The sequence below is a fragment of the Artemia franciscana genome, chromosome 5 (genome assembly GCF_032884065.1).
Source record: "Artemia franciscana chromosome 5, ASM3288406v1, whole genome shotgun sequence".
NCBI classification, from domain to species: domain Eukaryota; kingdom Metazoa; phylum Arthropoda; class Branchiopoda; order Anostraca; family Artemiidae; genus Artemia; species Artemia franciscana.
This window is the reverse complement of record NC_088867.1, coordinates 44,860,802-44,888,022: the sequence shown is the minus strand read 5'-3', so window position 1 is coordinate 44,888,022 and position 27,221 is coordinate 44,860,802. Positions and strand designations below refer to the sequence as shown.

The 27,221-nt window shown below is 35.7% G+C and overlaps 1 protein-coding gene across 4 annotated transcripts in view; it reads left to right on the top strand.

The window, feature by feature from the left end:
• The window catches only part of LOC136027477 (uncharacterized), a 77,188-nt gene extending 63,905 nt beyond the window's left edge, over positions 1-13,283 (top strand). For all 4 annotated transcript variants that reach the window (XM_065704776.1, XM_065704774.1, XM_065704778.1 and 1 more), the window contains exons 5-7: positions 1,334-1,449; positions 6,380-6,549; positions 12,808-13,283. In XM_065704776.1, the coding sequence (XP_065560848.1) occupies positions 1,334-1,449; positions 6,380-6,549; positions 12,808-13,149 (628 nt within the window). In that variant the 3' untranslated portion in view covers positions 13,150-13,283. The remainder of the gene's footprint in view (positions 1-1,333; positions 1,450-6,379; positions 6,550-12,807) is intronic.
• The last annotated feature ends 13,938 nt before the right edge of the window (positions 13,284-27,221 follow it).

Genomic DNA, 27,221 nt, shown 5'->3' with positions numbered 1-27,221 from the left:
ACTCATTACCACTCGATATTTTCGCTGCACCGACTCAATGTCATTCGATGTTTCTACTGCACAACTAAATTCCATTCCGTATCTCCAAGAGAGGCAAAAAGGAGCATAAAACCTGTCTATATTTGTTGCGCCGACTCAGTACCATTCGATATCTCTAAGAGGACCAGAAAGGGGTCTAAATCCCTTCCTTATTTGCTGCAACAGCTCAATAAAAAAATTTCAGTTTTTTCTACACCGACTCAATACCATTCGATAATTTTATTGAGCCGACTCACTACCATCCAATACCTAAAAGAAATCTAGACCCTTTAAATGTTTGTTTCACTGACTCAACATTATTTGCTATTTTTCAGGGAGCCTAAACTAAAGGGATAATCAATCTCCCCCTTGCAAGCACCTGTTTAAGAACAACAGTCAAAAATCTGCAATATTGCAGTTTTTCCATCGACCCATAAGATTTATGCTATGTAACAGAATCACTTGACACTTCAGCATAAGAAGGTCTTACGTAGAGACTGGGAATTTTTTTCGATTCTCATTTTGTTTTTTGACTACATACATTAAGAAATTGAATATTGAAGAAAAAACAGAAACTTCTTTTTTAAGGGTGAAGACATCAATACTAGAAATGCAGGTTCCAGCTCTAAAGGTACTTTTACTTTCATTTAAAGCTAATTATAAAACAGACTGAATATATTAATTGTTATAATTCTGATCTTTACTATAATAAAGGGATTATGTTCAATAACCTTTAAGTTAAATAGGAAAAGTAATTTTTAGTTAAATATAGTTGACTTTCTTAAATTGTAATGTAAATCAAATTACCCTCATCCTTTTTTGCTGAGCCTTCTTCAACTCTAGCAGCCGTTGACACTTTCATGTATCAAGTAATCAACTATTACTATATTTTAATTGTAATTAAATTAATTAAAATGTAATTATAATTTGAAATATTATATTTTGATAATAGGTATTTTGTGTATCGTATAATACATATTTCAATACCCCTTACCTTATGTATAAAACCGAATAAAGAAGCAAATAAGCAGAAGTAAAGAAGAGCAAAAACAAAAAGTAAACATCGAAAACAATAATAATCTTTAAAACTACCTTGGTTTTTACATGGAGTAGCTATTGTATAAATAATTTTTTTTTCTTTTTCTTTTTATTCATTTTTGCTTTTATATTCCTTATTTTTTTGAAGTGTTATAGTTGGAATTATTTCCGTTTTTCAACGCTAAGGACGCCTTATTGTGACATAGATGAAGCGTTGAGGTGCTACTACTAAGTAATTTGGTTAGGAGGGAGAAAATTTACTATTTTTTATTTTTAGTGAGACAACAACTGGCCATTTAATTACTTTACTCTTGAAAAAATTTCATGTGGTTGATGATCCAAGAAAATTTGCGTTATACGAAAAATACGCAGAAGATGGAGATACAGTTAAAGGTAGAATCGATTAATCTTCTTTTTTAATTAGCATTATTATTTTCCCTTTTTTATTAATATTGTCCTTTTTTCCACAGCCTTTCTTTTCTCTCTCTCTCTCTCTCTCTCTCTCTCTCTCTCTCTCTCTCTCTCTCTCTCTCTCTCTCTCTCTCTCTCTCTCTCTCTCTCTCTCTCTCTTTTTTTTTTTTCTTTTTCTCCTTTTCCATGGTTGCAGTGATAGCTGAAACCTAGTAAAGAGCGAGAGACGGTCCCTAGTAACGAAAAAAATTCTAGTGAGAAAAAAATAATTTATTTTTAGCGATACGATACTTTATTAATAAACACAATTATAACTCTTTACTTTATACATCTACTGCACTGATGGAAAAACATATGTTTTTGTTGGCGTGCAGTAGTAAAAATCAATCGTTTTCTAAACATACCAAAAAAATAACATAATAAATAGCTAACAAAAAAGAAAAAAAAAATACCACAAAAAAAAAGATCAATTTCTTTCATAATATCACTTCAAAAAAACTCCCAACAACCCTACTCCCTCAGTACCACCCATCCACTTACTCCTCCTTATCACCCCCAGCTAACCAGACTTCACTACCACCTCCTATCTCCTCACAGATAAATACAAATTCAACCATTCTTTATTAAATAATCTTTTAACTTTCTCTTAAACTCTCGAAGATGCTCAGCCGTCCTGATGCTCATTGGTAGAAAATTCCAGACTTCAGTTCCAAGAAACTATAACTGAGATCCTGATCTTGTGCTACTCTTAAGCTCAATCACCAATTTATCACTATTACTTATATCCTATTCATGAATATCACTGTTAGCACGGTAATTGTCACAAACAACTCTTGGGACTAAATTATGCACGCACTGGAAGACGAAAACTGCTGCTTGATAATCCTGCAGTTGGCCCACATTAAACAAATTTAAAGACTTAAAACAACCACTTGTGTCGTTCACATCCTTGACATACTTGCCTATGATCCTCACGGCATCGTTCTGAAGAATCTGGACTCTTTCGAAATTACTATAAAAATTGCTGCTCCAAATCATACAGCCATATGAAATGCATGGGTAAACAATTGAGTGATAAATAATTAGGTGAATCCACTTTGGCAAGAAATGCTTCAAGCTACAAAGCCTTCCAACTCTTTGGGCAATTTTTGAAGAAATAACATCACTGTGAAATAACTAGTATCTGTAGCATCAACTGGCATGCCTACTCTGCAGAAAGTCATTGACTTTGACTTTTTCACGTTGACACACAGCAAAAAGGTTCATAAAAACCTCCAAGCTTTTCAACGCATCATTTGCTTTCAGCAAATTGTGCTTTGTGCTTTGTGCTTTGTGCTTTTGTGCTAGAATTTTGTGCTGAAAGCTTTGTGCTTTCAGCACAACCTTTTTGATCGATTTAGCATACACTGTTAAAGCTGTACCATCAGCAAATGATGTTACATGGACATCTTGAAGATAAAAACGCATCGCATTAACGTACACAAGATAAAGTAAGGGACCTAAAACAGAGCCTTGCGGAACTCCTCATTTTAGTCGATAAGAAGATGAAGTCACATCATTAAGTACTACACGCAGGGATATTCCAAGGAGATAACTTTCAAACCACTGTAAGGAAGTGTCGCGAATTCCCAGACACTTGAGTCGGTCCAGCAAAATTTTGAAATCTATCTACAGTATCAAATACTTCCCTTACATCAGTGAAAATTGACATTGGTAAGTACCTTTTATCCAACGCACCACTAACACATTCCACCAGATGCTGCAAGACATGAGTTGTGGAGTGTCCCTTTCGGAACCCAAATTGGGTTTCACTTAATAATTCGTTAACCTGGAGAAAATCATACAGGCGTTTATGGACAACCTTTTATATCTTTGAGAAAAGAGGCAAAATCTTAGCGGTTTTAGAATTTTCAGAAACGTCTGTATGCTTACAGTATACTTTGCCCTGATTATTTAAGAATTAACGACGCTTCTTGACTACTAAGTACAGGAAAGATTTTCTTCTCCATTTAATTCCGTGTTCTCCCATCGCCTTTCTTGTGCTGCTTAAGATAAAGTCCATCAAAATGATCCATATAAAAGAGGACAGAACACAACCCTGCTTAACTCCCTATTTAATACGAATCCAGCTGCTAACCTCATTTCCTACCTTAACCGCAGCAGTGCTATTCCCGTGCATAGCGCGAATCATTTTAATGTATTTCCCTAGCATACAATACAAAGACAAGACCTTCGCTAAAGCTCTTCTATCAACAGAATCGAACGCTTGCTCATAATCTATAAAATTGAGGACTAAAGGTGTTTGATAACTCAGGCACTTCTCAACTATTAACTTGAGAGTGAAAATGTGGTCGACACATCCTCTACCGCACTGTTCTTCTCTTAAAACTTTTTTTCATTTTCTTCTATATCTTTTCCTGCAACTCTATTCCGGTTTAGCACATTCTCAAATGTTTTGCCCAAGATTAGTCAAACTAGGAACATTAACTCTTACTGTATATATTGACGAAAACCGGGACGAAAGAATTACCATATCGGTTTGTTCTTGCTTTAACGGGAACTAACTTAGCATGCTTTCTCCTTCTTGGGTAGAGGTTGATCAGGTAGAATGTCACGTTGCTGAGATTTAGAAAGCAAGAACTTTCCAAAACTCATTATCAGAGCTTCGTACCGGTTTTGAAGTGACGGCAGTCCTAGCAGTTCCAGAGCCTTATCTTAGGGGATGTCAAGGGGGCCCAAGATGATTGATACCGCTCGCTTCTGAACCGATTCAAGCTCCTGACAAAGATACACTGTTCTAAGTGCTGAGGGCATCCAAACAGGGCACGCGTATTCCAGAATGGGGCGGACGTACGTTAGGTATGCATACTTAATACTCTCTGTGTTCGCACTGAACTTACGCATATCGTTTAAAGTCTTTAGAATAGCATTTGCACTTTTAATCACGTTTTCGATATGCGCGGCAAAGCTAAAGTCATTGGAGATGACAGCAAATCTTTACTGTCATTTGTGTATCTCTGACTCTCATGTTTTGCCATGTATTTAAATATGGAAAAACAAGGAGTCGAAACGGGATTTCCAAAAATACGGATAGATTCGGAGATACGAAAATAGAGCAAAGGATCGTAACCAAGACAAAACTATTTCTTATTTAATGAACATGGCTGATCCTTTCATTTGAAAAAAAAAATTCTATCCGACCTAAGCATCAATTGAAGAAATTCTTATTTGAAAATCTTTTCCCCATTTAAGGAAAACTTTAAAAGAATTATTTTTTGCATTTAGAATAATGTCTTTTTCCTTAACCTCTCAGTGGACCATCAGGTTTAGAAACTCAGAAGGTGTTATTTCTCACACGGTAAATTTTGAAAGTCCGAAGGAAATTTACTAGAAGTTTTCTGGAGAAATTTCCTGGAAAAGCCGTTTCAAATACTCATTCCATACCCCATCATTTCCATATATTAATTAATAAGCTTTACTAAAACTGTGCCTCGATATCTTTCTGTAAGGATATAATAATATAAAGCATGAGATGGTTCAGTCTGGTTGCGTTGATGAAGGCTATCGAACTGCCTAAAAATTTGCTTTTTGACGATTAAGCTAAACCAGAAGGTAAAATGAGGTGTCCTAGAATAGACTGGGAAGGTGTCAGAAAAGAAGATTTGTAAAATACCAAGGACACGAAAATGAAAAAGTTTTTTGTCCTCTGGCTCCATCTAAGCTATATTCATACCAAAAAACTGGGGCTTTCTACGATTTTGCATTGATTATTATACAATTTCTAGATCTTTTCATTGCTTAACTTCTGTCGTTTGTGGCCACACTTAATCGTAAAAGGATTCAAGCGAAAACTTTTCTTGTTAAAAACCCAACCAAGCAGTTGTAACAAAAAAAAAATATCATCATCATCATTAATTAAATATCATTGTAACAAAAAAAATTATCTGCATGTATCATCGAGAAATACAGCAGTCAGTATCGTTAATTTTAATTTTTAATTACAATTAAAAATTTAGTTAATAACAATCAGTTAAGTTCAATAGCGCTGTTGAACGATATGGGTTAGTGGAATATGTAAACATCAAGTAATAAAGGTGGTATTGTTCGAGTCAGAAGGAAATAAGAATTTTCTAAGGATTTCCAATTAAGCTATAAGTAATAGCATATTGAGGTCTTTTACATCAAAATTTATGTTCCCGGGTATTCCTGATTTTCAAAATGTATATGGTTGTTTAACTTTTCGACTAACCAGTTTAAAGAATCAGATTTTAATTTTAGTGTTCTTGGTACTTTAAGTAGCTATAACTCTAGTAACGGAGGAGCTTGTGCAGCTGTGACGGCTTCCGGTGGATAAATGCTGCGATGGGTTATCAGTTCTATTATTCAATAGCCAACAATTATATATAAAGATTATACAGTTTCTATGGAGATTGTGCAGTCCCTACACAACTAAATCAAGTTTACAATTGTTTATTCTCTCGCAAAAAATGTTAATGGGGTGTTTCTGATTGTTATTTGAGTGTATTAAACTGCATTAGATTGCGCAGTCCCTGCATATAAAATTTTGGAAACACAGTACCCCCCCCCCTGGACACAGTCTTGGTTTCAGTTTATTTTTCAAAGTTCCCTTAAATTTGTTTTAAGAATAGCATTTTTCTGTTAGCACTAATTTAGATAATAGTTGTCATTCCTGAATCACCTAAAAATGGAAATTTTTTTTCTCACTTGCCAGTTTTGTTGAAAGTACGATCTTTAATTTTTTGTTACTATAGGCCCTTTGCTAGATTGCAGCTACCGATGAAACTATTATCAAGTCATCTGGACTTTCTGGTCTTAATCCTTTCTAGTGAGCCTTTATTCCATTTGTGCTTATGCAATTTAATTACTTGTGACACCGATCCCTTTCTTCCAGCTCACTTGAGAAGAGTAGATTTCGATGAGAAGCCATTGGAAATTGTGTTGAAATGGCCAGCTGCTGAGCGATTGGGAGTTTTCGCTTCAGATAAAACGGGGCTCATTAACCAAAAGCCTCAGTTTATAAGAAGTTTTGTTCTTCAAGAGAATGACAGTGGTGATATTATGGTAAGATATACTGCAATGCTACATTAATAAGTTCACACAGTTTTGACTGTTTAATAACAATAACATTTATTTGTTACCCATACGCTTCAAAAAGGTAAATATTAAGGAAAAAGCGGAAAATAATTAACCTAAAAAAAATTAACAAGTAAAATCAACAAAAAGCGAATAAAACAGAGGGGTCAAACCATCTTCACGCGACAAACGCCGGCACGACGTTTCTCAGAGCCTATTTTAAAGGTCAGTCAAATTCTCAGCAGTATTTGACTGGTAGTTTTTTTATAATTTAAACTTTGATAGCAAAGAGGGAAATAAAGGAAGATTACGAAGAAAATGTAGGAAGACTAGTGAAAATGATGTCAATATAAAATGCTGAGGGGTGAGGAACATATGCCAACCCTCCCCTAGATTATTTCCCCTCCTTATATTTAGGAAATATCTAAAGTTTCCCCCCTCCCCTAAATTTTTAAATTTTGCCTCCCCTCCCTAAATTTTTGTGAATTGACGGCACTAAGTAAAAGAAGCAGAAAGATTGAATTTAGTAATGTTTTTTTCGTAAACACAGGGTAATGACAATACTATTTTTCATAGAGGGTTTCTTTATGACCGATCTTAAAGGGTAAATCCCATCCTGTTGTTTGCATGGGCGACATACTTAATTTGTAGGATAATAGATAACTTTCAGTTTAAAGATAATCACAGTATTATTTATCTTGACCTACTTAAGTAGGTAATCTTGGTATAACTTTTTAATTAGGTATTTAAAAAAAGTTGACCTATCTTGTTAAAAAGGGGGATGCTGTCAATAATTGGCAATGGAGACCATTTCAAAGAAATACTCTGTTTCTTTATATTAATATAAATAAATTTATTTTATTTAATAATTTTTATTTTTTCTTTTAATTTATTTGGTCTTGCTTAACTTATTTTATTAATTTGTTGCAGTGGTAACTTTGACGTTGATATTTTTTTGACATTTTTTGTTGCCGTTGTAATGTTGCAAAATAAAAAAAAACAACAAGTATTTAAACGGAAGCATGTTACAAAGTATCCATGTGTGATTACAGGTCTGGCACTTTTGGCAATGGCTTCATCTCACGAAAATTTAGAGGGGGGAAGGGGGAAACTCAATGAAAACACCATAAAATAGGAATATTCGATGGAAGTAACCCTGAAAAATAATCTAGGTGGGAATACAGGGGGGCCATGTCCCCGTTCCCTTCCAGTTGACGCTAGTTGTTCCCCTCTCGTTTCAACCGTTGAACTTTGCCACCCGAATAACATGAATATACCTCTAGACATAAAAGAAATATTGACGAAGAAAAACGTTGGTACAAATATCACTTTGGGTATTGAAACAATTTGTTTCTGCAAATTTTATTATCTAATTAAGAAAACGTTAATGAATTAAGTAATGAACCTTATCTTCGTTAGGACCGAATTGAAAACTCGATTTTCATCAAAGAGATGTCGAGTTGTTGCTAGAACGGTCAGCGAATTTCAGTCTTAAGAAAAGTAATATGGCTGTCCGATTTGTAGCCCCCCTCCGCTATATTTGTGAATTAAACAACAAGTTTTTTTGTAATTAAGGATTTGCAATTATTACTTAAATAACTATTTAATTAATGTTTAGTATATATTAGGTTAATTAATATTCAATACACATTTAATATTTAATACACATTATTTTATTATTTTATTTTTTTGTGAATTAAGTTTCAGAGGATGGTTTCACTCACCAACTCTTCTACTTCTTTTTTGGCATTTATTTTATAATTGTGCAATCCCTCATAAACAATGCTTTTGAGGTGTTTCTCTCTTTTTTTCTTTTTTGTACTAAACTGCGTTAGACTGCATCTCTGTACAATTAGATCCAATTTACTATTACTTACCCCCTCCAAAGTAATGTATTTGAGGTGTTTTTTACACTTTTTTGGGTGTAATAAAGTTCATTAGGTTATGTAGTCACTGTACCATTTATATTCGTGCACTCCCTCGCACTCAATGCTTTTTAAGTGTTTTTGATACTTTTTAGGTGTACTAAACTGTATTAGGTTGTCAGTCCCTGAACAATTCGACGAAATTTTTAATCGTGTACTCCCTAGTAAGCTATGCTTTTGGGGTGTTTTGATTGTTCTTGGGTGAACTATACTCCATTTTGTTAGTTCACTACTACTGTGGGAGATTCATTCAACAAAACTTGATGTAACAATATTTATCTACCTTATAAATATAATAGTCTCAACCGTGGAAAATCAACAAATCCTAGCACAAAGAAAAATGTTAAAAATATTTACGGAAATTAAAATACCTTCCTATAGACGTCAAAGGCAAGCCCCCTTTGTAATCAAGGGCGTATCCAAGATTTTTGCTCAAGGGGATCAGACCCGGTACCGGAGTAAATAATTATACATTTAATTTAATGGTACTGGGACTATATAACCTAATGAACTTTATTACACCCAAAAAAAGTTGAAAATGTTCATGGAAAGGAACCCAAAAAAGTTAAAAGTGTATCCAAGATTTTTACTCAAGGGGTTCAAACCTGGTACGCCCCCCCTTCCTTGAGACGGCTTTGCTTGTAAGCACTTATTAGTAAGAAATTTGCTGTTTACAATAAAGTTTAGCTAATGGGCTGAAGTATCAGTTCAGAATAATCTAAGTAATTAAAAGTTCATTAAACAGTAAATAGGATTAAATTTCAAAAGCGTATTATGCTTGAAATGACTGTTCAAATTCACTGACATGAAGTTTAGAAAATCCGCTAGTTAATGAATGAAGGTTATTATAATATAAGTCATGAATCGCCATGTTAAGTAAGTTTGAATATTATACAGCGTTAAGCCCAAGCTAGAGATCCTCTAATTAAAACGGAATGAATTGTAATAAGGGTTAAAATTTATAATTAAGACAGAGAAAACGTACACAAAATATAATACTTGTATGATCCAAGTAAATGCATAAAATTATAATAAATTCCCGATGTTTCAGATTCACGTCTCTAAGCCTTTATCAGCTAACGAAAGAAAGCCTTTATCCAGCAAATTATATACAAAGATGAAAAATCACTATACAGCATAAGATAAAAAGTGGAAGGAACTCACATCTGATAAACTAATATCGTTTTAGAATTCAGGCTGTCATTGGTATATATTTTTCCGTTGATTTGATTAAAATTTTCACCCTTAATTGTATATTTAATTACATTTTAATTGTCAGTGGCAAAGCAGTTTGGCCTAAGAAATTATTTAAGATTCTCATAAGGAAAATTTTCTAAGATGTTAGTGCCAAGGACGCTTTTATGTTTCTATATTTCATCGGGAGATAAATATCACTCATGACTTCTTTCAGTCTACAATAAGGGTTCTGAAAAGTTAAGCAAAGGCGTTTTTTTTGTATTTCTATCTAATAAAAATAAAATTTTAAAATTTATGTAAAAAAATTTTGTAAGTATTTTATATATTTTGCATTTATGTTTGTATCATTATGTTTGTGTTATGCTCGTATATACCGCATTATCTAATAGGGTATTCAGTCGGGTCATTTCAGGATTATTGGGGTGAGGCAAAATGTATTTTTTTTTCTTCAAAATAAAAAAGGGGGGTAATTCCGTGGTTTTTTTTTTTGTTTTTCCGATGGAAATAACAAAAAAAAAGTATTTTTGGAAATGTTGATGAGGGAGGAATTTGCATCCTGTCTCCTCCTCCCTCCCCATGTGACGCCCCCGAGGGTACTGAAAAACTTAATAAGGGCAACATTTTTCACGTTTTCTATATACTCCAATTATTTACTCTTGATGAATATTATCCACAAGGAACAGTCACTCCCATATTTAATTTAATTTATCAATTATTTAATTATATATTTAGTAGTTTGATTTTATTTACCAGTTGTTACCAGTTTCTAAACTACTCAACACGAATTGAAGACCTTTTCTAAAGCATTGGGTATTCGTCATAACCAAAGAATTAAATTAGAATTAACAAGAGTATTGAGGGTACAATGACATAACTAAAGTCGCAATGTCTCTTAAATAACTCCGACTCGTCGCTATTAAGTTTAGAGATTATAAATGACGATCTTGCATTTCCAAGATAATTGCTAAACACCATTTTCTGAATTGTTCTCAAAGGGAGGATAGACAGGTAAAGCCCCCCCCCCCCCGTGTCCATATCAAACTAATGGGCATACCGAGTATCATTTTTTTTTCTTCATAGGTGTGATTTACGCTTAGCGTTATTTTCTACTGCTTCTGATGTGAGCAAATCCCTTGTTTTCTCCAGCTTTCTATGTTCTTTAGTTGTCTGTAAAATACTCCTAGCAATCAAATAAATTTCCATGGCTGAAAAAAGTTTTCCCATTGTTTGATAATCTGATTTGGCAACCTTCCAACTGTCATCTTCCATTATCTTTATTGGCATGTCCTGAAAACTCCTGCTTTGATTGTGGCCTAGTTTTGTAATCCCTTTTTTTACTTGGCGTCTTGCCAGAATTAGTCTGTGCTTCCCTTAATGTCTGAGCTGTCAATAACATGCTGCATGGAAGTAAGATGTTTGTCCACTTTTGTTCATTTTCGTTGATCTGCAAGTTATTTTTGGTTTGGAATTATTTTAGCTATTCAACAATATAACTGTTTTTTTTTTTTTTTTTTCTTATCAATTAAACGGTAAGTACATACAATCCTTGATCTTAGCGTCCTTATAATTAATCTTCCTTCTTGTTTTCGCATCATGCCACAGGGCATCACTTCTTATCAGATTGTATTCGCAATCCTAATTGTCCTTCCTAGACATGGTGACGTCAATTCACGAAAATGTAGGGGGGGGGGCAAATTGTATTTTCTTAAATCGATGGGAGACATTCTTGTGTTGTTATTGTTTTTTTTTACTTATTTCAATTAAAATAATAATCCAGGGCTTTCAACAAAAATACCAAAAATATCATTTTTCATAATTTATCCTCATATGCCTCCCTCCTTTCATACATGAAGCCTCTGGAAATGGCAATAAAATCTGAAAAAAGGGAAAGAAAAATTGGCTGATTGGGAAATAAAACCTAACAAGTAATATCTAAAAACTTTTCTGTTATAGCACGCTATAAATGGCGCTTTGTTTTCTGAACATATCAATGTTTAAGCTAGGTTGTAAGTGCAGGTGAATCTTGCTTTGGTATCTTGTTTTGCTTTGCCCTCTGAAAAAAAACAAATTGGCAAATCTTCGGTTTGTTTTCTGTTTTGCGTCAGAGTTGAGAAATTCGTTTCTGTAACCTGCAAAATCGTGTGTAAATGACAAAGAACTATATGTTTCAGCTTATTCCACTACTTTCGAAAGACTTCAGTGCATTAGATCAAATTCGATACATATATATAAAGTGATCTATTTTAGGAATTATTTTTCAGTCAGAAACGACAGCCAGATTTCTGATAGTGACTTCACATGCCCCCTTTCCTTTCATGAAATAGAGAGAAAAATCTATTCTTGCCGTGCCTTGGCCCTTTCCCTTGTGATAAAGACCATCAAAGTGATTCATATAAACGGGGGAAGGACTCAATCTGGATATACTCCTGATTGCATATAAAAACCTACAACTAACCTCACGTCATGCCCGCACGCACCTGTTTTTTAGGTATGGTGGGGTGGGACAAGAATAAAAATCCAAATTTTACTCATAATTTCAATAAGAAGTGTCCACAAATTCGGGAAAATTTAGGATTTCGGGGGGGGGGACGCCAGTGGAATCCCAAAGAAAGTCGGCTACTCGAAATCTGGTTGTCAAAGCGAAATTCAATTCCTCTTGTAAATATTCAACTTTTTTTCCTTTTTTTGAATTTCATCTTAAATTGAAAATATGTTGGAAATTGGTTGAAACTTGTTAAAGAAAGGAAAATTTTCCTCATTTTAAAGCAAGTTTATACATCCTGAAGAAAAAGCCTAATAATCATGATCGATGAATTAAACTGTCATTGATATTGGCATGATATTGCTTATCGCAAAATTGCGTGTTTCACGGGGAGCACGTCTATAATTCATTTGTAGAAATGTACTATTGTAAAGACAGGTAAACAAATCAGTTTTTTATTTCACTAAAATTCCCTAAATAAATTTTAGTGAATTTTGCTTTCGATAGCATATACTAACCAAAATTCCCTTAGGGACGCCGTGTGGTCATTTTACAAAATTTAGTTTCTTGTAACGGAACTTATTTTGATTTACTTTCGCTTCTTTTCTTTCATTTTTTATTCCACTTTGTTTTCATTTTTAGTGGGAAGCCTTTACCATTCCTGAGCTGGAAACATTTCTACGAATTCTGGAAAGAGAGGAGACAGAGTACAGAAATCAAATCCTGCGAAAGTACAAAAATGTCCGAGATCAAATGCTGCTTCTAGATGAAAACAGAAATAACAATTGTAGCATCCTGCCACCTAAGAAACTTGTTAGCTCGAGCTCATCCGAATCAGAAGAAGAAGATTATTTGACAATGAAACGAAACAAAACACTGCCTCTGATGCAGAAATATGATAAAGATCGTTTTGCTGATGCTAATGACTGTGATAGTGATTCAGATGCAACCTTGAAGCCTAGTTCTAGTAAAAGTATTTTTTAAAATGGGAAATTGTCCAAATTTCTGGTGTGGCTGTTTCTTCTTCTTTTTTATCTTGGTGTTTTCGCATTCGTTGCGTCAGTTTTTCCTTTTTTGGATTTTATGTTAGAATGGCTAGTAAAAATTATTTTTCAGGATATTGGATTTTTATTGCTTTTTTTTTTCCTAGAGAGAGAGAGATATCAAAAAACTAAAATTTTCAACGTATTGTGAAAATTTATTATAGAATGAAGGTGTCAAACGACAAATTTTTTTGTGCTTATTCAGTAAAATAAACGCTTTACCGTTTTTATAAACGTAAACGCAATAAAATAATGATAATATAACCGTTAAAATAACTCAAAATTAACTACACGTAAACGAGTGGTAAATGTTCCAATGTCAGCATTTTATTTATTGAAAGAAACGTCAGAATAATCTGTTAAACCGCTTCAGTATCTGTGACAAGTTTACTGTCAGACATTTTGATCTAAACTATTTCCTTTTATCAGTTGTTCTATTTGTCCATTATCGGTGGCTTTTGGCCCCGCCTCTCTTACTATTTTGCTCCACCCTAAACACCATGTTTAATGGCAATTTGCCGTTATCATCAAGGAAGACAAGTAACAGCAACTTTTATTGTTTTCATGAGGGAAAAAAACAAGCTTTAACAACCATATTAGCGCTATCTGATGAAACTCACATTAAACAGTTCGTGGTAACGAACTGTAGCAAGGAGCGACCCGGCTCAATAGTAACCAAAATATGTAAACAGTTTAGTAAAGCCGTGAAGGTTGAGTGTAGCCGTTCATCAAGGGCTTAGTCAGAGGTGTCTCCTCTTGTATGGGTGCTACAGCTCATTCTAAAGGCACTATTCTGGTATCAACAGGGTGTTATGAGCTCCCGTAGCAAGCGGTATCCGTTTTCAATAAAATGACTTAAACTTGTCTAGTGAAGAGGAATTAGTGACCAGGGTGAAAACAATTCCTTAGAAAGAAGAAATACGTCTGGCTTTTGACAGGAGGTCTGGTCCGAGATTGATGTTTACGGCCAATAAGTTCGGGTGAGAATATATTCCCAGAAAACGTACTTAGACAATGTTTTTTATAGCGATCTTGATAAGTGGATGTGCTGGGATTGATCATGCGGGTAGCAGACTACGACTTTCCTCAGAAGATAGCATATGCACCTCATTTATAATTGAAATATTGATATATATTCTATTATTAATCATCGTATTGACATATATTACAATATTATGTCCATTACTGACATCTCTTACTATTTAAAATTGACATATTATTAAATATGTTCTATTGTTTAAATTAAAACTTGCTTTGAAAAGTTTATTCAAAAAAGTCGTTACGCGCATTGTAGTTGTGTCCTTGTGTCCCACCTGTGAATAGGGATATATATATATATATATATATATATATATATATATATATATATATATATATATATATATATATATATATATATATATATATATATATATATATATATATATATATATATATAAATAAGTTGTCTGTGTGTGGGTCTGTCGGGTGACGTCATGTTTGTGTGTTGACTGACGTCATGTTTTCGACTGACGAAATTACAGACCGGGACATCGGGACACAAATGACGACCGGGACACCGGCACATCTATATATATAAAAATAAGTTGTTTGTCTGTCTGTCGACTGACGTCATGTTTGTGTGTCGACTGACGTCATGTTTATCGACTGATGTCATTATAAGGATTGAGCTGTATGTCGTCATGAAGTTGTTTGTCGTCTGACGTCATGTTTGTCGACTGACGAAACTACAGACCGGGACACAAATGACGTGTTATGTCTGTTATAACGTAATAGAGGCAACAATCTTGACAGGGCCTTTTGAGGGTGAGGCTTTTCTTATTCCACGCATTCTCATGATTCCAATGGATCTGCTTTTCAACCTAAAAGATTGCAATTCCCAATTTGATTAGCATATTTAGTTTTCAGTCCAGAACCACTAAAGCTATTATGTAAATATCAAAAATATTTATGTTGTCTGGGCAATAATTTTTAGTTTTTATTTCAAAATAGAAAATTACCTGACAATTTTAGAATTATATCTATCTATATATATAAAAATAAGTTGTCTGTCTGTGGATCAGGTGACGTCATGTTTCTGTGTCGACTGGCATCATGAAGTTAGTTGTCGTCATTTTTGCTACGACGGTGACGTCATTAAAGATATTTAAGACATATATGTTCACGTATAAATCTATTAATGTTTAAGTTTAAAATGACTGATGAACTTACAATGGCAAAAGCCGATGAAGATGCTCAAAGAGTCTATGCCAAAAAACTTGCTGCTGATAGAGAAAGTCAGAAACGAAAGCGTCCCGAGGAATCAAAAGAACAGCAAGGAAACAGGCTTGAGGCTAAAGAACGCAAAACCGCGCAGTTAGATGAAGATCCACCTGGACAGCGAGAGTCAAAACATATCAAAACTAAAAATGATAGCGATGATGATTGGGTTTGGGATCTTGACTTGGATAAGGTCATCAATGCCTACCAGATTTTAGTTAAAAAAACAAAGGTTCGGCGATATGTATTTCATAGTGAAGCTGAAAAATAAAGAAGAAAAAGAAAACTGAAAAAAGAAAAAATGTAAAAAACTAAAAAATACTAAAAAGAAAAAACACTCAAAGAGAAATTACAGACCGGGACACAAATGACGACCGGGACAGAGGGAATATAAATAACGACCGGGACACTCAAGGAGAAATTACAGACTGGGATACCGGGACACAAATGACGAACGGGACACAGGCAATATAAATGACGACCAGGACACAGGTATTTAAGAATATCGTTCAAAGACAAATTTTTAATTGTAAGAAGACCGTTGAAAGAGAAATTTCTAATTGTAAAATGACTGAAGAACCTACAATGGCAACACCCGAGGAAGCTGCTCAAAACGAATGTATTCACGCCGAAGTAGCTGAGTTGGTAAAGCGTTATGTTTCAGGTTCTAGGTCCGAGAGGCTCCAGGTTTGAACCTTGGCTTTAGCATTAATACAAAAGAAGAAAAAAACTAAAAAAGGTAAAAACTACAAAAAAACTAAAAAGAAAATATATATATATATATATATATATTTATATATATCATCTTTTCCACAAAAATAATAATTTAGTGCTTCTGCTTAAAAACAGCAATCGAATTGATGCCTCCTGATACGCAACTATCAACAAAGTGGCAATCGTTGTGGTCGGTGATCAGTTCTTACCTCGAGATAATATTCTTTATAGGCGAAACAATCAGTTGACAAGAATTGCTTAAACTCATCGATGCTACGATGCCCTACAATATCCTGACGAATATAAATGACGCCCGGGACACTCAAATAGAAATCACAAACTGGGACACCGGGACACAAATGACGACGGGGACACAGGGAATATAAATGACGACCCGGGCACAGGGACACAACTACAACGGGGACGCCGGGGGGCACAGGGGGATATATAAATGACGACGGCAACAAATGAAATGGTCGATTAGCAATCACCATCAACAAAGCTCAAGGGCAATCAATAGAATCATGAGGTATAGATCTGAATACGGATTGTTTTCCCATGGACCATTATGCGTTGCATGTTCAAGAGTCGGTAAACCTGACAATCTATTTATATGCACAGACGATGGGACAGCAAAGAATGTTATATATTCGCAAGTTTTACGTAGTTAAAAACATATATATATATATATATATATATATATATATATATATATATATATATATATATATATATATATATATATATATATATATATATATATATATATATATATATTTATATATATATATATATATATATACTAGCTGATGGGGTGGCGCTTCGCGCCACCCCAACACCTAGTTGGTGGGGCGCTTCGCGCCCCCCCAAGCCCCCCCGTGCGCGTAAGTCGTTACGCGCCATATTAGTTACGCGCCATTGTAGTTGTGTCCCTGTGTCCCACCTGTGAATATAGATAGATTTATATATGTGTTTCAAACTACGTAAAAATTGCGAATATACAACATTCTTGGCTTTCCCATTGTCTGTGCATATACAAAGCCGTATGTACTAATAATGACGTCATCTGCAAACGCTCTTTTTACAAACAAACAGACATGCATACACACAACTCGTTTTCATATAGATGGATAGATAGATAGATACAATATAAATTAACTGCGTAAAACTTGCGAATATACAACGTTCTTCGCTGTCCAATTGTTGAGCTTTGTTAATGGTGATTGCAAATGCTAATCGAATTGGGAATTGCAATCTTTTAAATTGAAAAGGCAGATCCGTTGGAATCATGGGAATGCGAGGAATAAGAACAGCCTCACCCTCAAAAGGCCCTGTCAAGTTTGTGGCCTCTATTAGGTTTTCCATTGTTTTTTTTTACGGCAAGTCGCGTGCCATTGCAAAGCTTTGGTGGGTTGATATTTCTTAAAAGTATTATTTGTACGTCTATTTTTAGTTGTAGCACGTGTGGTGGAAACCCTGAAGGATCTATGGAATTTAAAAATTCAGATGGATAATTAACCGCTTCATTTGGTTCAAAACTGTGTCGACTGACTTGTAAAGGACTGCCTGGTCTCGAATCTTGGTCAAAACAATATTGTTGATTTCGTGGACGTCTATATTTTTGGGTGCGAGAATCGCTCTTTCACTTAGCCATTTATCTATATATATAAAAATAAGTTGTCTGTGTGTGGATCTGTGGATGGATCAGGTGACGTCATGTTTCGGCTGACGTCATGAAATTAGTTGCCATCATTTTTGCTTTGAAGGTGACGTCATTCAAGTTATATAAGACATATGTTCGCGTAGAAATCTATTAATGTTTAAGTTTACAATGACTGATGAAGATGCTCAAAGAGTCTATGCCAAAAAACTTGCTGCTGATAGAGAAAGTCAGAAAAGAAAGCGTGCCGAGGAACTACCAGAGCAACGCGAAAGCAGACTTGCTGCTAAAAGAGAAAGTGAAAAAAGAAGGCGTGCCGAGGAATCAAAAGACCAGCAGGGAAACAGGCTTGAGGCTGATAGAGAAAGAAAGAACAGAAAGCATGCCGAGGAACTACCAGAGCAACGCAGAAGCAGACTTGCTGCTAAAAGAGAAAGTGAAAAAAGAACGCGTGCCGAGGAATCAAAAGACCAGCAGGGAAACAGGCTTGAGGCTGATAGAGAAAGAAAGAACAGAAAGCATGCCGAGGAACTACCAGAGCAACGCAGAAGCAGACTTGCTGCTAAAAGAGAATGTGAAAAAAGAAGGCGTGCCGAGGAATTACAAGAACAGCAAGAAATCAGGCTTGCTGCTGATAGAGAAAGTAAGAAAAGAAAGCGTGCCGAGGAATCACAAGAACAGCAAGAAATCAGGCTTGCTGCTGATAGAGAAAGTAAGAAAAGAAAGCGTGCCGAGGAATTACAAGAACAGCAAGAAATCAGGCTTGCTGCTGATAGAGAAAGTAAGAAAAGAAAGCGTGCCGAGGAATCAGAGCAATCTGATTGCAAACCGATTGCAAAACGATGACTCTGGTCAAACATTTTCAGATCAATTGCTGGCAATGGGAAACGGAAAGCTCCCAGTAGACTCAATTTCAGGACGTATACAACTACCTGCTGATTTCTGTAATTTAGTGACGTCCAAAAATGAATTGATTGAAAAAGTATTTCCGAATATTCTAAAAAATTATAAAAATAATAAATGGCTAAGTGAAAGAGCGATTCTCGCACCCAAAAATATAGACGTCCACGAAATCAACAATATTGTTTTGACCAAGATTCAAGACCAGGCAGTCCTTTACAAGTCAGTCGACACAGTTTTGGAACCAAATGAAGCGGTTAATTATCCATCTGAATTTTTAAATTCCATAGATCTTTCAGGGTTTCCACCACACGTGCTACAACTAAAAATAGGCGTACCAATAATACTTTTAAGAAATATAAACCCACCAAAGCTTTGCAATGGCACTCGACTTGCCGTAAAAAAAACAATGGAAAACCTAATAGAGGCCACAATCCTGACAGGGCCTTTTGAGGGTGAGGCTGTTCTTATTCCTCGCATTCCCATGATTCCAACAGATCTGCCTTTTCAATTTAAAAGATTGCAATTCCCAATTCGATTAGCATTTGCAATCACCATTAACAAAGCTCAAGGTCAATCATTAGAAAAATGTGGTATTGATCTTAATACTGATTGTTTTTCCCATGGACAATTGTACGTTGCATGTTCGAGGGTCGGTAAACCTGACAATCTATTTATATGCAGCGAGAATTGGACAGCGAAGAATGTTGTATATTCGCAAGTTTTACGCAGTTAATTTGTATTTCGGAACCAAATGAAGGGGTTAATTATCCATCTGAATTTTTAAATTCCATAGATCCTTCAGGGTGTCCACCACACCTGCTACAACTAAAAATAGGCGTACCAATAATACTTTTAAGAAATATCAACCCACCAAAGCTTTGTAATGGCACGCGACTTGCCGTAAAAAAAAAACAATGGAAAACCTAATAGATGCCACAATCTTGACAGGGCCTTATGAGGGTGAGGCTGTTCTTATTCCTCGCATTCCCATGATTCCAACGGATCTGCTTTTTCAATTTAAAAGATTGCAATTCCCAATTCGATTAGCATTTGCAACCACCATCAACAAAGCTCAAGGGCAATCACTAGAAAAATGCGGTATAGATCTTAATACAGATTGCTTTACCAATGTACAATTGTATGTTGCATCTTTGAGGGTCGGTAAACCTGACAATCTATTTATACGCACAGACAATGGGACAGCGAAGACTGTTGTATATTCACAAGTTTTACGTAGTTAATTTGTATTGTATCTATCTATCTATCTATCTATATAAAAACGAGTTGTGTGTATGCATGTTTGTTTGTTTGTAAAAAGAGCGTTTGCATATGACGTCATTATTCACAGGTGGGACACAGGGACACAACTACAATGGCGCGTAACTAATATGGCGCGTAACGACTTACGCGCGCGGGGGGGCTTGGGGGGCGCGAAGCGCCCCACCAACTAGGTGTTGGGGTGGCGCGAAGCGCCACCCCAACAGCTAGTTATTTTTATAATTTTTTAGAATATTCGGAAATACTTTTTCAATCAATTCATTTTTGGACGTCACTAAATTACAGAAATCAGCAGGTAGTTGTATACGTCCTGAAATTGAGTCTACTGGGAGCTTTCCGTTTCCAATTGCCAGCAATTGATCTGAAAATGTTTGACCAGAGTCATCGTTTTGCAATCAGACACGCATATTTGTAGTTAATTTTAATATTTTTACGTGTGCCCATAAATTAGAATTTTTCAGGCAAGCATTCATTTCGTCTGCAGGAGTTAAACTACGTAAAAATTGCAGATATACAACATTCTTGGCTTTCCCATTGTCTGTGCATATACAAAGCCGTATGTACTAATAATGACGTTATATGCAAACGCTCTTTTTACAAACAAACAAACATGCATACACACAACTTGTTCTTATATAGATAGATAGATAGATAGATACAATACAATTTAACTGCGTAAAACTCGCGAATATACAACATTCTTCGCTGTCCAATTGTCGCTGCATATAAATAGATTGTCAGGTTTACGGACCCTCGAACATGCAACGTACAATTGTCCATGGGAAAAACAATCAGTATTAAGATCTATACCACATTTTTCTAATGATTGACCTTGAGCTCTGTTAATGGTGATTGCAAATGCTAATCGAATTGGGAATTGCAATCTTTTAAATTGAAAAGGCAGATCCGTTGGAATCATGGGAATGCGAGGAATAAGAACAGCCTCACCCTCAAAAGGCCCTGTCAAGATTGTGGCCTCTATTAGGTTTTCCATTGTTTTTTTTTTTTACGGCAAGTCGCGTGCCATTGCAAAGCTTTGGTGGGTTGATATTTCTTAAAAGTATTATTGGTACGCCTATTTTTAGTTGTAGCACGTGTGGTGGAAACCGTGAAAGATCTATGGAATTTAAAAATTCAGATGGATAATTAACCGCTTCATTTGGTTCCAAAACTGTGTCGACTGACTTGTAAAGGACTGCCTGGTCTCGAATCTTGGTAAAAACAATATTGTTGATTTCGTGGACGTCTATACTTTTGACACCAGGATACAAATGACGACCGGGACACAGGGAATATAAATGACGACCAGGACACAGGGACACACCTACAACGGGGACGCCGGGGGGCACAAGGAGATATATAAATGACGATGGGGACACAGGGAATGTTCGATGAGCAATCATCATCAACAAAGCTCAAGGACAATTATTAGAATCATGAGATATAACTAAAAAAACTAAAAAAAAAGGTAAAAAACTAAAAAAAAACACCAATTCAAAAACGAATGTATATACAGACCGGGACACCGGGATACAAATGACGACCGGGACACAAGGAATATAAATGACGCCCGGGACACTCGAAGAGAAATCACAGACTGAGAAACCGGGACACAAATGACGACCGGGACACAGGGAATATAAATGACGACCGGGACACAGGGACACAACTACAACAGGGACGCCGGGGGCACAGGGGGATATATAAATGACGAAGGCGACACAGGGAATGGTCGAATAGCAATCACCATCAACAAAGCTCAAGGGCAATCATTAGAATCATGAAGTATGGATCTGAATACGGATTGTTTTACCTTGGACCATTATATATTGCATGTTCAAGAGTCGGTAAACCTGACAATCTATTTATATGCACAGACAATGGGACAGCAAAGAATGTTGTATATTCGCAAGTTTTACGTAGTTAAAAACATATATATATATATATATATATATATATATATATATATATATATATATATATATATATATATATATATATATATATATATATATATATATATATATATATATATATATATATATATATATATATATATATATATATATATATATATATATATATATATATATATGAAAGTAAGAAAAGAAAGCGTGCCGAGGAATTACAAGAACAGCAAGAAATCAGGCTTGCTGCTGATAGAGAAAGTAAGAGAAGAAAGCGTGCCGAGGAATCAGAGCAATCTGATTGCAAACCGATTGCAAAACGATGACTCTGGTCAAACATTTTCAGATCAATTGCTGGCAATGGGAAAAGGAAAGCTCCCAGTAGACTCAATTTCAGGACGTATACAACTACCTGCTGATTTCTGTAATTTAGTGACGTCCAAAAATGAATTGATTGAAAAAGTATTTCCGAATATTCTAAAAAATTATAAAAATAATAAATGGCTAAGTGAAAGAGCGATTCTCGCACCCAAAAATATAGACGTCCACGAAATCAACAATATTGTTTTGACCAAGATTCAAGACCAGGCAGTCCTTTACAAGTCAGTCGACACAGTTTTGGAACCAAATGAAGCGGTTAATTATCCATCTGAATTTTTAAATTCCATAGATCTTTCAGGGTTTCCACCACACGTGCTACAACTAAAAATAGGCGTACCAATAATACTTTTAAGAAATATAAACCCACCAAAGCTTTGCAATGGCACTCGACTTGCCGTAAAAAAAACAATGGAAAACCTAATAGAGGCCACAATCCTGACAGGGCCTTTTGAGGGTGAGGCTGTTCTTATTCCTCGCATTCCCATGATTCCAACAGATCTGCCTTTTCAATTTAAAAGATTGCAATTCCCAATTCGATTAGCATTTGCAATCACCATTAACAAAGCTCAAGGTCAATCATTAGAAAAATGTGGTATTGATCTTAATACTGATTGTTTTTCCCATGGACAATTGTACGTTGCATGTTCGAGGGTCGGTAAACCTGACAATCTATTTATATGCAGCGAGAATTGGACAGCGAAGAATGTTGTATATTCGCAAGTTTTACGCAGTTAATTTGTATTTCGGAACCAAATGAAGGGGTTAATTATCCATCTGAATTTTTAAATTCCATAGATCCTTAAGGGTGTCCACAACACCTGCTACAACTAAAAATAGGCGTACCAATAATACTTTTAAGAAATATCAACCCACCAAAGCTTTGTAATGGCACGCGACTTGCCGTAAAAAAAACACAATGGAAAACCTAATAGATGCCACAATCTTGACAGGGCCTTATGAGGGTGAGGCTGTTCTTATTCCTCGCATTCCCATGATTCCAACGGATCTGCTTTTTCAATTTAAAAGATTGCAATTCCCAATTCGATTAACATTTGCAACCACCATCAACAAAGCTCAAGGGCAATCACTAGAAAAATGCGGTATAGATCTTAATACAGATTGCTTTACCAATGTACAATTGTATGTTGCATCTTTGAGGGTCGGTAAACCTGACAATCTATTTATACGCACAGACAATGGGACAGCGAAGACTGTTGTATATTCACAAGTTTTACGTAGTTAATTTGTATTGTATCTATCTATCTATCTATCTATATAAAAACGAGTTGTGTGTATGCATGTTTGTTTGTTTGTAAAAAGAGCGTTTGCATATGACGTCATTATTCACAGGTGGGACACAGGGACACAACTACAATGGCGCGTAACTAATATGGCGCGTAACGACTTACGCGCGCGGGGGGGCTTGGGGGGCGCGAAGCGCCCCACCAACTAGGTGTTGGGGTGGCGCGAAGCGCCACCCCAACAGCTAGTTATTTTTATAATTTTTTAGAATATTCGGAAATACTTTTTCAATCAATTCATTTTTGGACGTCACTAAATTACAGAAATCAGCAGGTAGTTGTATACGTCCTGAAATTGAGTCTACTGGGAGCTTTCCGTTTCCAATTGCCAGCAATTGATCTGAAAATGTTTGACCAGAGTCATCGTTTTGCAATCAGACACGCATATTTGTAGTTAATTTTAATATTTTTACGTGTGCCCATAAATTAGAATTTTTCAGGCAAGCATTCATTTCGTCTGCAGGAGTTAAACTACGTAAAAATTGCAGATATACAACATTCTTGGCTTTCCCATTGTCTGTGCATATACAAAGCCGTATGTACTAATAATGACGTTATATGCAAACGCTCTTTTTACAAACAAACAAACATGCATACACACAACTTGTTCTTATATAGATAGATAGATAGATAGATACAATACAAATTAACTGCGTAAAACTCGCGAATATACAACATTCTTCGCTGTCCAATTGTCGCTGCATATAAATAGATTGTCAGGTTTACGGACCCTCGAACATGCAACGTACAATTGTCCATGGGAAAAACAATCAGTATTAAGATCTATACCACATTTTTCTAATGATTGACCTTGAGCTCTGTTAATGGTGATTGCAAATGCTAATCGAATTGGGAATTGCAATCTTTTAAATTGAAAAGGCAGATCCGTTGGAATCATGGGAATGCGAGGAATAAGAACAGCCTCACCCTCAAAAGGCCCTGTCAAGATTGTGGCCTCTATTAGGTTTTCCATTGTTTGTTTTTTTTACGGCAAGTCGCGTGCCATTGCAAAGCTTTGGTGGGTTGATATTTCTTAAAAGTATTATTGGTACGCCTATTTTTAGTTGTAGCACGTGTGGTGGAAACCGTGAAAGATCTAGGGAATTTAAAAATTCAGATGGATAATTAACCGCTTCATTTGGTTCCAAAACTGTGTCGACTGACTTGTAAAGGACTGCCTGGTCTCGAATCTTGGTAAAAACAATATTGTTGATTTCGTGGACGTCTATACTTTTGACACCAGGATACAAATGACGACCGGGACACAGGGAATATAAATGACGACCAGGACACAGGGACACACCTACAACGGGGACGCCGGGGGGCACAAGGAGATATATAAATGACGATGGGGACACAGGGAATGTTCGATGAGCAATCACCATCAACAAAGCTCAAGGGCAATTATTAGAATCATGAGATATAACTAAAAAAACTAAAAAAAGGTAAAAAACTAAAAAAAAACACCAATTCAAAAACGAATGTATATACAGACCGGGACACCGGGATACAAATGACGACCGGGACACAAGGAATATAAATGACGCCCGGGACACTCGAAGAGAAATCACAGACTGAGACACCGGGACACAAATGACGAACGGGACACAGGGAATATAAATGATGACCGGGACACAGGGACACAACTACAACGGGGACGCCGGGGGCACAGGGGGGTATATAAATGACGACGGCGACACAGGGAATGGTCGATTAGCAATCACCATCAACAAAGCTCAAGGGCAATCATTAGAATCATGAGGTATAGATCTGAATACGGATTGTTTTACCTTGGACCATTATATATTGCATGTTCAAGAGTCGGTAAACCTGACAATCTATTTATATGCACAGACAATGGGACAGCAAAGAATGTTGTATATTCGCAAGTTTTACGTAGTTAAAAACATATATATATATATATATATATATATATATATATATATATATATATATATATATATATATATATATATAAATATATATATATATATATATATATATATATATATATATATATATATATATATATATATATATATATATATATATATATATATATATATATATATATAAATATATATATATATATATATATATATATATATATATATATATATATATATATATATATAAATATATATATATATATATATATATATATATATATATATATATATATATATATATATATATATATATATATATATATATATATATATATATATATATATATATATTCACAGGTGGGACATAGGGACACAGTTTTAACTTCGTAAAACTTGCGAATATACAACATTCTTCGCTGTTCCATTGTCTGTAGATTGTCAGGTTTACTGACTCTTGAACATGCAACATATAATTGTCCATGGGAAAAACAATCCGTATTCAGATCTATACCTCATTATTCTAATGATGTGTCCCTGTGACCCGGTCGTCATTTATAGTCCCGGTGTCCTAGTTTGCAATTTCTCTTTGAGTGTCCCGATCGCCATTTATATTCCCTGTGTCCCGGTCGTCATTTATATATCCCCCCTGTGCCCCCGGCGTCCCCGTTGTAGTTGTGTCCCTGTGTCCTGGTCGTCTTTTATATTCCCTGTGTCCCGGTGTCCCAGTCTGTAATTTCTCTTTGAGGTTCCCGGTCGTCATTTATATTCCCGGTGTCCCGGTCGCCATTTGTGTCCCGGTGTCCCCGTCTGTAATTTAATCAGTTGACAAACATGACGTCAGTCGACAAACAACTTCATGACGCATACAGCTCAATCCTTATAATGACGTCAGTCGACAAACATGAGTTGACAAACATGACGTCAGTCGACAAACAACTTCATGACGCATACAGCTCAATCCTTATAATGACGTCAGTCGACAAACATGACGTCAGGTGACACAAACATGACGTCACTCGACAGACATAACACACATACAAATTATTTTTATATATATAGATTATTAAAATTGAAACGTCTATTATTAAAGATATTTACATATTGATAGCCATTATTGCTTACTTACTTTACTCAATCCTCATGCCGGGGTAGTGCTAAGAGCGTCGTCAACTTTCTCCATGTGGGGTGGGCAGCATCATCTGACAGCGAAATTTCAGCTAGTCAAGTAGTTTCCTCAGACTGCCATTATACCGAAAATCGGGCCTTCCTCTTGGACAGTTCCTGCCACTACTGACTCGTTCAAAGTCATAAATAATCTGACCCGGTGTGTCGGCAGGCAGCTCTAGAATATATCCAAACCAGCGAACTGTCCGCTACGCAGCCTGGTGTGAAAAGAGAGAGTGCGAAGTCATACTTCGTAGGCGGTCATTGCTGGCCAAGTCTATCCATCAGACTCCCTCAATTCTCCAGAGTCACTAAGATTGAAGAGTATCGAGACAGCACTGGACTGCAGTTGCAGGCCAACTCTCTGGTCCTTACAGGAGCATCGAACTGACTGAGGCTCCAAGGATCTTCATTTTGGTGGGACGTTGGATCATCGGTATCTTTCAAACGTTGCTCAGCCTACTTTGGTACAGCCTTCTTTGGATGCCAGAGGCCTTGACCGAGTGGGCAACAGCTTCGTGGTCTATTAGGACGTCCAAAGATATAATAGGACCAAA